Source organism: Gastrolobium bilobum, unplaced genomic scaffold (genome assembly GCF_033153095.1).
Source record: "Gastrolobium bilobum isolate Gb01-03AN ecotype WA unplaced genomic scaffold, APGP_CSIRO_Gbil_v1 utg1578, whole genome shotgun sequence".
NCBI classification, from domain to species: Eukaryota; Viridiplantae; Streptophyta; class Magnoliopsida; order Fabales; family Fabaceae; genus Gastrolobium; species Gastrolobium bilobum.
In genome coordinates, this window is record NW_026899219.1 from 125,137 (window position 1) to 141,595 (window position 16,459).

The 16,459-nt window shown below is 33.5% G+C and overlaps 1 protein-coding gene across 1 annotated transcript; it reads right to left on the reverse strand.

Annotated features, from left to right (window-relative positions):
• Positions 1-49: 49 nt before the first annotated feature.
• On the reverse strand, positions 50-13,333 carry LOC133288355 (ADP-ribosylation factor GTPase-activating protein AGD4-like). The gene is made up of 19 exons (XM_061486082.1): positions 13,246-13,333; positions 12,329-12,405; positions 11,731-11,831; positions 11,149-11,219; positions 10,170-10,232; positions 9,992-10,036; positions 9,033-9,098; positions 7,542-7,589; positions 7,354-7,449; positions 7,221-7,262; positions 5,795-6,013; positions 5,522-5,650; positions 5,226-5,444; positions 4,695-4,781; positions 4,331-4,603; positions 3,805-3,926; positions 3,629-3,707; positions 2,484-2,902; positions 50-436 (listed from the first exon to the last, which is right to left on the reverse strand). The coding sequence occupies exons 1-19, from the start codon at positions 13,294-13,296 to the stop codon at positions 322-324; spliced, it is 2,322 nt and encodes a 773-aa protein (XP_061342066.1). The 5' UTR covers positions 13,297-13,333; the 3' UTR covers positions 50-321.
• Between the last annotated feature and the right edge of the window lie 3,126 nt (positions 13,334-16,459).

Consider the following 16,459-nt stretch of genomic DNA (forward strand, 5'->3'; position numbering starts at 1 on the left):
TTTAATAAAACTATTTTCTAAATTCTTCCAAATAAAAAGTGAGTATACAATGAAACGACTCAAACGAGGTTGGTTTTTGTGGGAGTAATGAATTTGTTTTTTTAAGTTGTCATTAAAGATACATGGGAAGTTTTCTCCATAGTAACTGCAAGAAATATGGATCCAGATAAATTAAAAAGTTACTGAACCTCCTTTTGGTGAATTAGCCATGCTAAAATAAGACATCGAGCTTTCTATTCTTGATGAACAGCAGCTTAACCTCAACATTCTTAACACAATATAACCTCAACATTCTTAACACAATATATGTAAGTTCCATCTTTATTGGCATTCAGCAAGCAAGATAAATAGCTCTTCGTCAGTTATTGCTCCCATCTCCATTGCTCTTTCAAGTACAGTGTGTCCACCAGCATCTTTAACTGACGGTCTTGCGCCCCTGGTAAAATGGCATGTTAGTTTAAGCTTTAACTGAAAGTGTGTTTGGTTAGATAGAGATGCATGTGTGCAAGAAAACATAAAAAGCTTGGCAGATTAAAAACACTCGGTTGTTTAAGCAATGATGAGTTGTTGTCTAAGCACGTCGTGATACATACATAAAATGGGGAACTGATGATCAATCCAATTAGTGGGGCTTATCGTGGACAAGGAATGGAACACATTCCTACTTGCTTCTGATTCTAAATAGACTTAAGGAAAATATTAAAGCTCGTCAACTAAACTTCAGCAGAAACAAATATATGAACAATAGTTCAAAGTTTTATACATGTAAGCGATGTAATCAGTTCTGTGGTACATTACTATGTTTGACAGCAAATGCACAGAATCTCTGATTGTTTGTTTCAGTACAACGTGTTGTATAAATGGGTTATGAATAAGAAGTTGGAAGAATCGTGTCTTTTCGTTTCGAACAGTCATGCCTCTTCGCTTGTGAAGAGTCGCACCTCTTCACTTGCGAATAGTCATGCCTCTTCGTTTTTGAATAGTCATGACGCTTTGGCTCGTGACCTGTCATCTCCTATATATATCTATGTCCAGTGAATCCAAATTAGAAGTATTTCTGACTCCTTTCCCCAAAATTGTGCCAAAATTAATCCCCACATATTGCCTTTGTCTACAATTGGTCAGCGTTCGTTCGCCAAACAATTGTGTGTTTCCTATACCCGCCCCGAACAATTGTGTTTCCTATTGTCTTGCTTTACACTCAAAGGTCGACGATTACAAGGCATCGCGTCCACCGATTGATCAAGTAAATCCAATAGGTCTTACTAGGGACGGTTACAAGGCATTGAGTCCACCGATCCCGATGCAATTGTTGCTCATTGATCAACCGCAGATTGTACCTAGCCCGAGATGCAAATGGTCAAAGACGATAAACTTCTTATTCATGTGGAGGATTGTTGTATAAATGGGTTATGAATAAGAAGTTGGAAGAGAGTCGTGTCTTTTCGTTTCGAACAGTCGTGCCTCTTCGTTTCCGAATAGTCATGACTCTTTGGCTTGTGACCTTTCATCTCCTATATATACCTATGTCCAGTGAATCCAAATTAGAAGTTTTTCTGACTCCTTTCCAAAACTCTGCCAAAATTAATCCCTACATATTGCCTTTGTCTACGATTGGTCAACATTCGTTGTGTCTGCCGGTGTTGTTTCTTCTGGTAGTGCCACTGTTGAAACAGAGGTAACCCGTTCTATCCTGGGAGGCATTTGTCCATGAACCTTAGGCATCGTTGAGGGGGAAAAATTGTCTTAAAGGACACAGTATCTAATACTAGGCTCGGGTTTGACTTTCTACAACTTTTCTGCCTTGCATATTACATTTTGATTTTCAGTGATTGCATGTGATCTTTATGATTTCACTGATACCACCATTACCAAAAACACAGATTTTGCACTACAACCGATAACACAATGTGGTGCCTGTCTTCATGGACTCGTTTTGGTACTCAGCACATGAACATCTCCAACTAGTCTCGTTAATAGACCTGTATGGATACGAGAGCACTTTCCTATAGATTATTTTGTTCAGGAGTAATATGCTCAGATATCAAATCGTTCTCTTTATTTGCAAAAGCATACGGCGGCAGAATGCCAATTGACGCTTTTGTTCGAACAAAACAGTAAATAAATGAACCCATGAGTATGATAAGGTGCTTGAGTAATGTGATTCATATGCTGTTATTTACTGCATTGGTTGCCCACATCTTCAAGGACAATTCCTGCCTTAGTTTTTGGTGGGTTGAAGTTGTATTTCTGGCTTCTTTCTGGTGTTTCATTCATGGCTATATCCAAGGGATTTCTACCTCAGATAAGCTAACTGTTTAAATGTAATTAAGGATGCCTTAAATTCTATTCATGTATCTTAATCTAAATTCTTTCCAACACAACTTTCATAGAAGAATAAAGAACGAGAGGAAGAATTTATACTTGCTTACTATACCAAATGCCTTTAACAGGGTAAAACTGGCTTAAAATAAAAGTATTACCTTCTCAGTAGAAACTTTGCCAATGGATTTTTCCCAGTAGAAATGCAATGGTGCAAGGGAGTCCTTCCATGATAGTCACGCATGTTTATATCAGCACCAAATTGGAGTAACAACTCAACCATTAGTGCACTGTCAGAATGACATGACAGATGTAATAATGACCAACCATGGAAACACCTTTCTGTCTCATTAGTCTCTTTAATTCTCAGACAGGCTTCAGGATCATGCTGTTGCCCTTCAGTATCAGCATGCGGAAACACATCATCATATTTCGTGTTTACCGGATTTGAAGTTGATGTGACAATAAGGTGATACACCTCTCGTACATTTATAGCCTTAACTGCTTGCCAGATTCTTATGGAAACTGATGGATTCCCAGGTATATCATCTTCCCGGATGATTAGTGATTTCTCTACATACTGATTAAGAAAAAACACGACTTATAACAATATTCAGATTTCAGTAAAAACTTAAGAAAGCAGAGGCTTGCTAATCAGATAATACAGTAATACATAACATAAATGTCAAGATGCAAAAGTGGCATTGCACTAGCAGAAACAATATGTATAAGAGAGAGAGAGAGCAACGAAAACAAGAGAATCCAGAGGTGAAATTAAGATTATAAAGATTACCAATCCAATTCAAGTATTCACAAAGTCTGGCTACATAATCTCTCCAAATAAGGAACCATCAACTATTCTATTTCTAATTCTGTTAAAGCAAGGAAAACCAGTAATTATGACGAGACAGGTGAAGTCAAATCCACAAAATACTCTCTAATTCCAATTGAAGGCTTATGTAACTTCCTAAATTGTTAGTTGACAACTAATAATCCTTAAGACTTTGGATAATTTTAAAACATTTAAAACATAATCCTGAATGCTGGTGCCCTTGGATATTAACAAATACCTTAACAAATTCACCCATAACATAATTTTTTTAAAAATATTCCTCAGTAACTAGAATATCATTGAATAATACATTAAAATCCTTAATAAACAGACATGAATTAAAAAAGAATTAGAATTACGCTATCTTACTCATGGAAAGGAATTGTCACATGTCTAACATATCAAGCTGCCTCTATAAGCAGTAAACCACAAACTTCCCTCTATAAAAAGTGAAATTGAACTGAAACTGCTTACCTTTGCATGGATGTACTTTTCCTTGTCTTGGAATGCATCTGTGGTGCATGGTTTCATAGGCACATTTGATTCACCCACTCTGCAGATAATTGTTCCCAAAAAGCTCAACTACTATCCGCCCAACATGATATATATGGCACATACTGTACTTCAGTACTAGAAAGCCAAAATTTTACCTTTCATCATTAAGTTGAAGCAAGCCCTCCCAGACAGAATTACAATAAGCATTACCTAAGTTATCAAATAACTCCAAAACGGTAGGTTCCCAAACCTTAACATCTAATGTTATAGATCTAACCTGCAGTTGGTAGATAAAATTTAATAACTTTTAGAAAATGGAAATCAATTGTTAATACCAAATCAGAAATCACATTATTTAAGAAAATTGACTCATTTCAATTATAAAGATAAACAAAAGTCCATATTATTTCTCAAAAGTCAAAACTAATAAGATTCATAAAGTGAAAGCCTTTCGCACAGGAAAGAAAGTGGCGAAAAATATGTAAGCACTTTAATGCAATATAACCATCGTAGATCAATAAAGTTAAGAAGTAAAATCTTTACAATCTCAAACTGCGGATGCTTCAAAGTTAAAGATAAACTTTAAAACAAATTTCAATCAAGTGACAAATTTTTTCTTATTTCCAAATATAAAGACAGAAATAGAATAAATGGTTAGCATTTATATCTGAAAGAGTGCACCTTTGAGATATGAACTCCAAGATTTCGATGCACTCCAGAACATTCAATACACAGCAATATGCCAAGGTTTAGAGATGCCCAGTCTGGTTCAGGAGCACTGCACTCAGCACACTTATCATTCCCAGGAATTCCCCTTAAAATCTTAGAGACACTACCCACTTCCTTGGAACATATGTCATCCATCAAAGAGTTATGACTATCCTCTGATTGACTTGTCAAAGAAGCACCAATTGCTGAGTTTTTATTTTCTAAATGCAATCTACCATAATGAGGCTGCAGCAATTACAAAAGGAATAGTGTTGACATAACATCAAATATGGACATCTTGACATGAAATTAAGCTTAAAAAAAAAGAATAGGTAACCTGTTGAAGAAATTGAGAATTAAAAACCGATGTGATAGCTCCAGTAATTTTGTTTACCCAGTCCATCCTATCAGCTTCATTTTCAGCCTGATAAAACCAATTTCGAGAATCAACTAACAAAAAACAAATCCAGAACCAGAACTTCAAGAAACCAGCACATAGAGTTTGATACAAGATCTAGCAAAGAAGCTCAATCTAAAAGATGCAAGACTATAAATTGCGCTTGAAGGGTGAACAATGCACAAGCTCACCTACTAAGAAATTCCACAATATTTAATTATTTATTTATAAAATGAGAGCGGTGAAGATCAAACTTATGAACATTTGGTCAGAGAGGCTTTGATACTATGTAAAGAATCAATTCGACCCAAAAGTCTAAACTGTTAGGTGAAAGCTATATTAATGGTTTATATTACGTTTGGTTGTCACCAATAAGAAATTACGTTTGGTTGTCACCAAGATAAGTTAACACATATTACAAAGGCTCATTCTATGACTCATTCAAATATATGAAATAAGTCAATCAGTCACCTGCAGTGTATATGTTTTTGAGGGAGAAATTATACGGAAGCAAAGTCGTAGATCTGTATCCTCTGCATCCATCTTTATAGTGGATGTGCACAGATCAATTGCAAAACAGCCCAAACTATCCTCATTTAACGACGCTGCCCTGTTGTGCCTTGCACGGAATCTACCAAACATGCCACTATTTTGTTCAGAAGAACGAGTATAATTATATGACTGAGAACCCTGGGGACAGATTTGGAAGAAAAAACATTAGCAGACTGCTTGAGAGATCAAAACAAATATAAGACAACAATAACTACCATGGGTTTGGCTCCTTTCACTCTGTAATAATATAAATTCCCGTGGTTATCAAGTACAAAGAACCTCCGTTTCCAATCTCGCGCACTTGATGATCGTTTTAACAGATAGCCCTGTTTAACTGTTTGAATCTAAAAACAAAGGTAATAAAAAAAAAAAAATTAAAATTACAAGTCACACAATATGACATAAAAAAAAGGAAAAAAAAAAAACCAATACATTTAATATAAACAGGAGAACTTTAACATATTAACCAGAAAAAGCCAATTACTTGCCTCCCCTTTGGTTGCAGACTGCATCCCTGCTTCAATGCTTTTGTAAGAGTTCAAACCTACAATACGGGTGCCATCAGCACCTGGCACAGATTCTGAATAGCTGCTAGAAGCTCTTGTATTTTCCAGCTCCGCCTGTGTTCTGTATTCCTGGATCCGTTTTGCAAGCTTATCTTGCTCAATATTAGCCTGTTCTTTAGACTGTTGCGCGTACGTTAGCACCTAAGTTCAGAACAGTAACCAAATATAAAATCAAGTGTGAATTTTCATGCAGCAATATAGGTTTGAGTCAGTGAAACCTACCAGCATCAAATATTAAAGAGATTACCTCCAAGTTGAACATTATAAAATAAAACTAAGTCAAAAATTACACATTCTACTGTCACAAAGTATAATTACGACCCTTTGTTCATAACATGCCCCAAATCAGGTAGAAGAATCAACAGCTTAGAACACACAAAACAATAGCAGAACTGTACATTCCCAGTAACAGCATAAGACATTCATTAGCAAGAGTTACTCTCAAGCTGCTAGGAGTTTAAACTACGTACAAGTAATTCAAACACAGACACTACTAGGCATGCAGAGTCATTTTACCTCTATTTAGTACCTCCTCTAACATTTTTAGTGGAATAAAAGACTCTTTACATCAATTAACCAACATGCCTGTAACATTAAAAGCAAATATGAAATAAGACAATGGAGACAACTAGCCTTAAAAACTTCTATTTTTGGATCATTTAAAAGGAACTATGCATGTATATTATCATTCTTAGTGTTGAGTACTCAATAGGAAAATCACTTAAAGATATTAGAAGTGGTAGTGGAATCAAGAGCTGGAAGCTCTTCATGCCGCACATGTACAAGCAGCTCTCAGGCATTGGTCATGAATCAGGAGACTCGTAAAGGAGGTACCATACAAGATTATTCAATACTGACTAGTTAGCACCAAAGGATCTTAGTGAAAAAACTCTTGGAGGAATTTCTCTCTTTTTTCTGTGAAGATTCAGCTATCAATAACTGTCTTTATTCATTCTTTCTCTCTTCCATACCATGCCTTGGCTTTCTCATTTGTGGGTCCATAACACCTATGCTAAGTCAATTATTTCAAGGCCAACAGAATTGCAAATAAGGAGACTGTTTTATACAAGAAAAATTACTTTTGACACTCGGTAACAGCACTAGTGCAGGTGGAGTAAGTCATTGAGATTGATGTTAAGTTCCACAAACTTAGAAAGGGCAATCCATCTATCCAATGACCTCCAAATGTCGCTGTTTAAAATCAGCAAATAAAATACTCCTTCAACTAAAGTCAGATAGGCTACTAATAAAGAATGGAGCATGACAATTGTCATCCTTTTCCAACTGTTTCATCAAATATGTTCAACATATTCTCATGTACGAAATGTAAGAAAAACACACTTTATACCTGGTGAATATAGGGCTCCATTTGGCTCAGTAAGTCATAACCCTAAAGCATAAGAAACTTGTTGAGTGCAAAATAACAATAATTAAAAAAACTGAAAGTTCAATTATGAAGAATTAGCAACCAATTTACGGACCAGCTTAAAGTATCTCAGATGAGCATCCATTATTGCACTAACGGACTCCAAGAACTCATACTTCTTTTTCACTTCAATATTCATGAGAGAGTTTACCTGCACTCCTTGAAACCGAATAGCCAGGTTTATAATATAAAACAGGTTGTGGAGATTTCAGCAAAAAAGATCCATAATTGTAGAAGACATACTAGATTGAAGCGACTTTTTTCAAATGCTGACTTTGAATTTTGTAGATCCTGTCATGGATCAGAGAAATAGATAATTAATTAAATAATTAGACTCACAATTAATCATGAAAGAGTATGCAAAAAAATTAAAGAGAACACAATAGATTATGAGACCATGTTAACAAATATGTAGAGTTGTCCGTGAATCAAGATCAACAGGATAATAAAACAGAATCAAAAGGCTTGCCCCCATGACACCAGACCTTCTAATGCATAAAACCACTCTCATTAAACCCCGACTAACGAGGGTAGAGATGAAAACAATCCTTATACGCAGTCTTATCCTTGCATATTTGCAAAAAGACTATTTCTCGGATTAAAACCCGTGACTTTTTTGTCACAAAACAGCTTTATCACTACTCCAGACTCGCCCTCTTAGACCTTCTAAGGCATAGAGGCTTAAAACACAAGGTAGCTCTCACTGGAACTACAAGGTAAACATATTAGCCTTATCATGCTGTCCCTTAAACTTTTATTTTCCAGTTTTGATATTACAGACTGCATTTTAACTTTCATCCTACAGACTGGTCATATTTTCAGATTTAGAATCAATGGAGATATCAGGATGCTAAGTGTTTGTATATGTTCCATCCACTCCAAAACTCAAAATGGACTTTGGAGGTCCTTACAGAGATCTGAGGGTGTGACAGTACCAACGTAAATACTATGACTTGAAATTGACCCATTTAACCTTGCCCCAGGTAGGTTTCACAAGTATATCTCTGTAATATCATTTTAAAGTTGTCTCTTCTGAAGTCACTTATCAAAGAAAGAATAGTGAATTATCCAAGATTGAGTTAAAAAAAAGGACCACGAATGAAGAGAATTGTCACAAATTAGCTCTCCTAAAAGTTTAAGCTATTAGGTGATGATACATGAATGATTTTATATTACATCTGTAACACATCCCCTCATGCAAGAGCCCTTTGGTCTTGGAGCGTAGATATTGCACAGGCTCACCTACCTTGTGCTGAAATTTAACTTTTTGATTAGAAGAATGGGGGCGGAAAGGATTAGACTCTAGACCACTTGGTCATAGAGGCTCTAATACCATATCATGAACCAACTCTCCCAAAAGAGTAAGTTTTTAGGTGAAAACCCATGAATGGTTTTATATTACATCCCAAACAAGAATATGAGGAAACCTTTTCAACCTTTTACTGCTAAATATAGAACTAAAGCTTCAGCTGGATCACTACTCACTTCAATATTCATAACCAAAACAATAATAAATTTTAAATTAAGAAGGAAAATGATTAAATGCATTCTAGACTAGGTATCAATGTAAACTCTGGCATGTAAAAAAAGTCACATGCATAACGCTTGAAGAACTGGAAAAAAAATTCATAACAATTTAATATCATGGCACAGCACAAGAAAGATAAGGGAAATCTCAGATAAGACTGAAATTTTTGAGAAGCTACTAATCATTTACAAATTGATACAGCAAACCTCTTCTAATTCAGCAACAATGTCTTCCGGCGTATTCTTCTTCAAGGACACAAACTTTTCTCGCGACTGGAGAAAAAAATACATTTATACTGTTAGAAACCATAACAAATATCAACTGTGAGCAATTGGATATTTGGGTTCAATTATAGTCCAAATTTGAATTAAACATAACATAAATGGATGATCTATGATGTAGAAGTCAAAGATGAAAGCAAATTATTGCTTTTAGAACAGCTATTCAAGTGCAAAATAGAAATGCCTTTATAGGCAAGACTTTCTTGATAATTTAAATCAGCACTTGGGCCATTCTGAAATTAAGCCATCCTTACCTCAATGCTTGCATGAGCACTCAGATTGCTAACATAGCAGTTTGATGTATTTTCTAAAATATGTTTGTCTCCAAAAATATCAAGGATTATCCCTACTGGAGTTAACTAGGGTTTTCATCAATGTATAATTTAACATAAACAACTGTAAGTTTAGTCAAAAGACAAATAAAACAAAGGGCTTAAGAAATAATTGTAAAAACAAGTACACATAAATCATGGTCAATTATTTTAGAAGCTAAAATTCTTATGAACCAATACATACAAGACAAGTTTAACCAGAAAAAAGACTAAAAGCATCCACATAACTCATTTCTGAGGAAACCTAAAAGCTGAAAAATAATTAAGATACTTCAAGAAAAAGAAAAGGGTTGAAATAAATAGGATGAAAACCCATAAAAGATATCAAATAACAAATAGTCAGACAACAGAAAAGGAAAAGAATTATCATTTAGTCAATGTACCACACAAGCACTGAACTGTTAGAAGAATATCTAAATATCACAAAGACAATCAAAACATTGACTTATGAACACCAATTTGATTTACCAAAATTACTGATTATATTTGCATATACAAATGTTAGAAAAAGTCATTAATAGGTTTGAAAGATAATTTTTCTTTTCTTGATACCTGATCATAAGAATGCACAGCTTTGTCAAAACGGCGACGAGAATCCTGATACAAGCAAGAAAGGATGGAAAACAGAAGAGGGAAAATGTAAGAAATTCAACCAACCATATGAAGCATGTATATGCAACATAGAACTTTTACAAAAGAAACATCAACCCAAAGACTAAAGAGTAAATACCTTTGCTTCTTGCAAATCAACATTCATAAACTCCGACAGCCGGTCAATCAACACATGCTCTACCTATACAAAAAATCTGTCAAGTAATTACTGAAACAAAAAATCTATCTCAGCAAAACATAAGGAAGACGGCTTAAGAGATTGCCAACCATAAATAAGTTAACAGGCGTCACTCTTCAATTTTTCTTTCTGTTTCTTTAGTATACAACCCAATTGATCTGGTGCAGCCAGCAAAGATTCATGAAAAGAAAAGCTTAAACAAGGAAAGAATTTTCAACTACAGTTCAATTTTTATTACAAACAAAGTTGGAACCTTCGGAACTTTTCTTCTTTGGGTAAAAATGTTAACTGGTAACTTCCATAGGTTTAGTCATCATTTACATGCTGCTTCAATTTTTTTCAGACTTAGGAAACTGTTGCTTAAGTTCCATTTGATTTTTCTGGAGTTGCAGAGGAATGGACTACTAAATTTCTTAAATCTTTTTGTTTCTTCAAGTTAGGCCTGTTTTTGGCATGACACAGTTCACGCACAACAAAGCAAAATGGAGAAAAAGAGAATCAGTCACATAATTTTCATTTTACTACTAAATGAATAATTAATGTATAAACAACACAGTCTTTATGAGATCTTTGAACACCATCAGCAAATGGTTACATCAATACATTAAGCCAACTTATAAGCCTGTCCAACTTACTCTGATTTAATTTAAAGATAAGAGAAATCAACAACAATTTTTTTTTTAATATGTTGGTTTTAGCGAACTTCCTACCCTACAAGTCTAGGTATAATGGGAAGTGGTTTTTTTGGTTGGTTTTAGCAAACTAATTAAGATTATTAACTAAAAGGATTTGAGCTAGTTGAATAAGCAGACCAAAAAATCATTGCGTTCAAGATAAAATACACCTAAAGTATGGCAAGTCTCAGTCACCATTGAAACTCCAAGAAAAAAAAGTGCAGCATTCTGGTTCAAGGACTCACCTGTGAACGAAGAAGCTCTTTAAAACTAGCTAGCTCACGCAGTGAGTTAATAAACTTAGATATAACAGGTCCTGGAAAAAAATAACAGTTAGAAAGCAAAATACACTATAATCTCAGTAGTGCTGTCTTCATGATTTTTTTTTATTTTTTTTTTATACATATATTCATGATGTTAGGTAACCCACTTATTGTAATATCATCAGAAATCAAAGCAGCTTATGTGGAGCTTGAGTGGTGACAAAGCTGTCCCCAAGTAAGTTATATGGTAAAAGCTATTACACAACTATGTAACAGGTAAAAGGAAAAGAGCAGTCAGGAAATAGATAAAAATCCATTTATTAAAAATAAAGGGTAAAGGTCTGCGAAGTTAAATAATTTTACGAAATCACTAAAAAGGATAATGTTGATAAACAAATATGGTACTATATAAAATACTAAATTAAGTAACAAAAACATTAAACACTAAATGAAAATAAAGCAGATCCATATATAAAAGAAGCATATATTGGGTTTGTTTAAACCACTTCCCACAGAACCCCCTCAGGAAGTAAAACAGAATATATGAAAATAAATCTCAACAACCTCCAATTGATACGCTAACAGGGTCATCCAGGCCACCGCCAAATGCTTCTAATGAATCAGCAAAGGCAATTTCTCCATTTAATGCTTCCCCCAAAGCTGTCCTGAGGAGATACAGAGCAAAGAATTAATAACTTCCCCATGCGGTTCCAACAAATAGTTTGACGGGCTAATTTGATGGGTGAAATTTTCAACAAAAACATGGTGCTTCTATGTTAAAGCCACATCTTTTAGCCACAACTGCTGCAATTAGACCAAAAAGTCATTATTATGAAAGACCTAGCTCTTTTGTTTTTCTTTTTCATTTAATTAAACTTCATGAACAATAATAATTAGATATTCCACATACAACACCTCATGACCAAGTTTGGTAGCATTGAAATCACTTTTGAATTTAAACACATTTACATTTGATTAACCAAAGTCAATTTTAAAAATCCACATTAAAAAAATTATGAAAGGATACTATTAGAAAAAAAGGATAGAAAGAACAACTGGGAATGAGATAAGAAATTTTCCTAAAAAGAATAATGAAAAGATAAATTTAGTAAATCCAAAAGTAGATCTAATAATCTACATAGGAATACCATCAAGCACTTACATAAACTTCTTGCACCCTTTGTATAGTTTCTGGCACCGATCCTTTAACTCATCAGTTGTTTCTTCAAGAGAAAATAACTGTCCCATTGAAAATAAATAAATTACTGCAAGGAGTCATCTTTGTACATTTGGTAAAAAACTATTAATTTTCCAAAAGAGCTACTGATCCCAAAATCTTGATCAATATAAAATTATAAATACATGGAAATGCACGTTCACATACTTTTTGGGGGGAGAAACAGGAAAAGTTACAAGAATTGAAGAGTAGACGAGTACAAAAGTAGATAATAAGGAATCTTCTTTCTGGAAACAATGATCAAACAAAACACGAAGAACACATTTTACACAGAAAAGTCAGCTAATCCTATTGCATATCATGACAAAGACACCTCAATAAATTTATTTTAAAAAAAAAAAAAAGAGTAATTAAATGAGCACCATATAACATCCAAGAAGACAACAGTGTCCCACAAAAGTATCAATGGCAGATATTTATCCTTTAGAAAAACCTCGCATACTTGCATAAATCCTTATTTCCTTACTCATTCCAAATCAAGGAAAATGAGAATTCCAAAGTAGCAGGATAAAACTAAAACTATCCTAAAGCCTTATTCCACTCCACAACTTCCAATGCTATCCTAAACTAAATATCTATCAAGCAGTATTTCACAAAACAAATCGAAACTCTACAACTTGTCTCAGCAGCAATATGAAGATTCGAAAGGGAAGGGAAAACAAACAATCCTCACAAACTAAACACGAAGCACAATGTTATACGACAGATGCGCAGTGTCACTAAACCAAATCTGAAGAGAAGCATGATGCAGCAGCAGCTAAGTGATCCGGAAATGGAATTGCGAAGACGGAAGAGAAGGATTAGAATGAAATCGAAGAAGAAGAAGAAGAGAGAGAGGTAACCTGCTTCTGGAACATTGGGGAATCATCGAGCTTGACGAATGCTGAAGCCATTGTTGCTCTCTGGTGCGTGTGGCTTGGTCAAGCTCAGTTAGAATTTTAGATCAAAATGATGATACGCATCAGATGGCGATGCACCTGGCTGGGTAACGTGACTATTTTGTCCCCGCCGTTAACCCGCCACGTGTCTTATACCCCCTTGTTTTTCAATGTTAACAGCACTCTTGAACTGTAATGTAACCATTTTAGTGTCAAAAGTTTTTCTAAATATATGTCTCCTTTATATCAAAATTGCTTTGAAGATTATATTTATTATTATTTTAGTTTAATTAATTTTATTATCTGATTGATTATCGTTGAATTAATTTAAAATTAATGATAATTAATTTTTTTATTTTTTAGTCATTGATTTCAAATTGATCATCAATCAGGTAATAAAAATAATAATAAATATAATCACCTCATATATTATTATATGACTGTTTGCAATTCTTGTTAAAATCTCCAAACACTAATTATATTTCTAATCATACATTAAATATGGTTAATGCTAAAATAATAAATGCAAATAAGTATATCCTTGAATTATATATGATATGATTACAATTTTCATATAATATAAGAATTCATCCTCACAGGTCACACCCGTTGCTCTGTGTTCCTATTGCCTTTATGCTGTCTGAGACTTTATCAATCTTTCTTATTGGCCGTACGTCTTATATAATTATACATGCCCTTGTCCTTACTCAAATGAGAGTCCCTATTTTGAAACGGGTGGAAATAGTTGACAGAATAATGACATTAAAGTATTTTCTATTGTTTTTTATTTGAAGATATGTGAGAAGCTGGCTTTGCAACTTAATATTAGTGGTGCTGCGGTTCGGAGGAAAAGTGATCAAAATATCACATTTTGTGAAAAAATTTATCCAAATGTCACATAAATATTATTTTTATCGAATTGTCACGTGTCATAATTCGTTATCACTGATAGCGAATTTCGTGGCCAATAATTTCGTGACACGTAGCTATATTGCAGACCAAATTCGCTACCAGTGGTAACAAATTATGACACATCAGCTTTTTCTTGCGAAAATGTGTCACGTGTCAAAAAATTATACTTACGTGATAGTCTGATAAAAAGTATTATTTGCGTGGCATTTTGATAAAAAATTTGTCAAAATATAACATTTTGGTCACTGTTCCCCCAATTTGGATCGAACGCACCACCTTTAATGGCAGCAAATGGTTCAATATCGAAGGCCTAAGTAATAAGGAATGATCATACGAGGAAACCTTAACCATTAATTAATAAATTAACGATGAATACTTATATCTTTATATTCTCATATTTTTTCTCTTTTATTTCTTATTATTATTGATCCACTATTATATGATTATCATCTTCCCATATAACATAATCATGTATGTTAAATAATATCTTTCATCGAAAGATATCAATTGCTAAGATTTCTTTTGTTCTTTCCGGGCGATTGGAAAAGAGGAACCACTATTATAATGACATTAAAGCTTAGCACAAAGGCAAACAAAAAATAACATGTCGCTTTTACAGTATGGTATTAATATATGGTGCTTGGTGAGTGTGAAAGGTGATAAACGATCTAGTTGTTTCAACTAAAACTGGGACCTACGTTGTTTGCTTCAAAGGCATATTTATAATTTTGATGTTTTCGTTTCTATATTGTAATAATATTTATGCGTACGAAAGTTTTTTTTTTTTTCTGAGTGTGGTTTTGGCTATTAAACCTGGTTTTTTTTGGTGAAACATAATTTTTAATCTAGTTTAGTTTGATGAAATTGAGAACATCACACCAACAAAATTAGTGCAATCAAAACAATAATAACATTGAATTTTAACTCCCTTAAGTATTAAGGGATGTTTGGGTTAATGATATTTGGCTTCAAAAGCCCTAGATTTTTCTTTCAACACATGTTGGAAATAAATTCTCTCATGTGTTAATTAATATAATCATATCATATGAGAGAATTTTAATCATATCAAAATAAATCAATGATAATCAGGGAAGAAAAAAATATAAAAATTGAAAGTTACACAATCATCAACATTGATTTGATTATTAATAGTTAAAATCATTATATATGACATGTTCATGTTTTTTTTTTTTTTTGATAACATGACATGTTCATGTTAAATAACACATGAGAGGAACTATTTTCATAGATCTGGATCCTCTCGTGTTAAAAAATAATAATATGGTCACATGGAGAATCATAATCATATAAAAGTGAATCAATGGTGATAAAAAAAGAGGAAAAAAATATTAAAATAAATAATTACAAAATCATAATCGTTGATTTACCTTCGTATGATTATTATCTTTGCACGTAATCATGTAATATTTTTTTTTTTTTTTTTTGAGAATCCATTTCCCATTTCCATAAAAAAGTTAGCTCCAAGACCAGGGACATTCCAATGTGGATTAATGATACTGCCAAGTGCCAACTGTGCATGTAAATTTGGGCTAATTACTCAAATGTAATAACGAGTTCAAATTCTTAATAATGTGGAGCTGTTTAATTTGTCATCTACTTGCTTCTTCTCCCATCTAAACATTAAATTGATTTTATCATGATTAGTTTTAAAGGAAAACGATTATACATATAATCAGTTATTGAAGTAATCCTTTTTTCACGGTTAACCCAAAAACGCACTAAGAGCTGCAATGTTAAATCAAATAAATATAGGAAAAAATGTGTATTATTTTAAAAGATGTAAAATTGTGTCATTTTAAGAGAGAGGAAGAGATAGATAAAAGAGGAGAGAGAGTTGACAAAAAAAATAAAAGGTGTGGGTCACACCTCTTTGTTAGAGTGAAAGGATATAAGTTATGTCATTTAAAAGGATAAACATTTTTTCCATAAATATATGAGGCTGTTTGATAGGAGTAATTTTTTTAGAATGACAGGAAAATAAAAGTGGGATTCATATATACTCTCATGTTTGGTAAGAGATTTCACAATATTTGCCCGGCCATCTAATTTGTTCTGGATTTGATGTTATGTACAAATTGTGTCGTATTTCCTTTCTCAAAATACCACCAAATTGATGATATTTTTCGTTTACCGAATGTAGGGATTTGGACACAAAATTTTTCCGACAAATGTGTCACTAATAAAGTGAAAGCAAGAAAAAATTAACCAAAACATTCATTATCGTATTTGAAAAAATAAAGTCAAG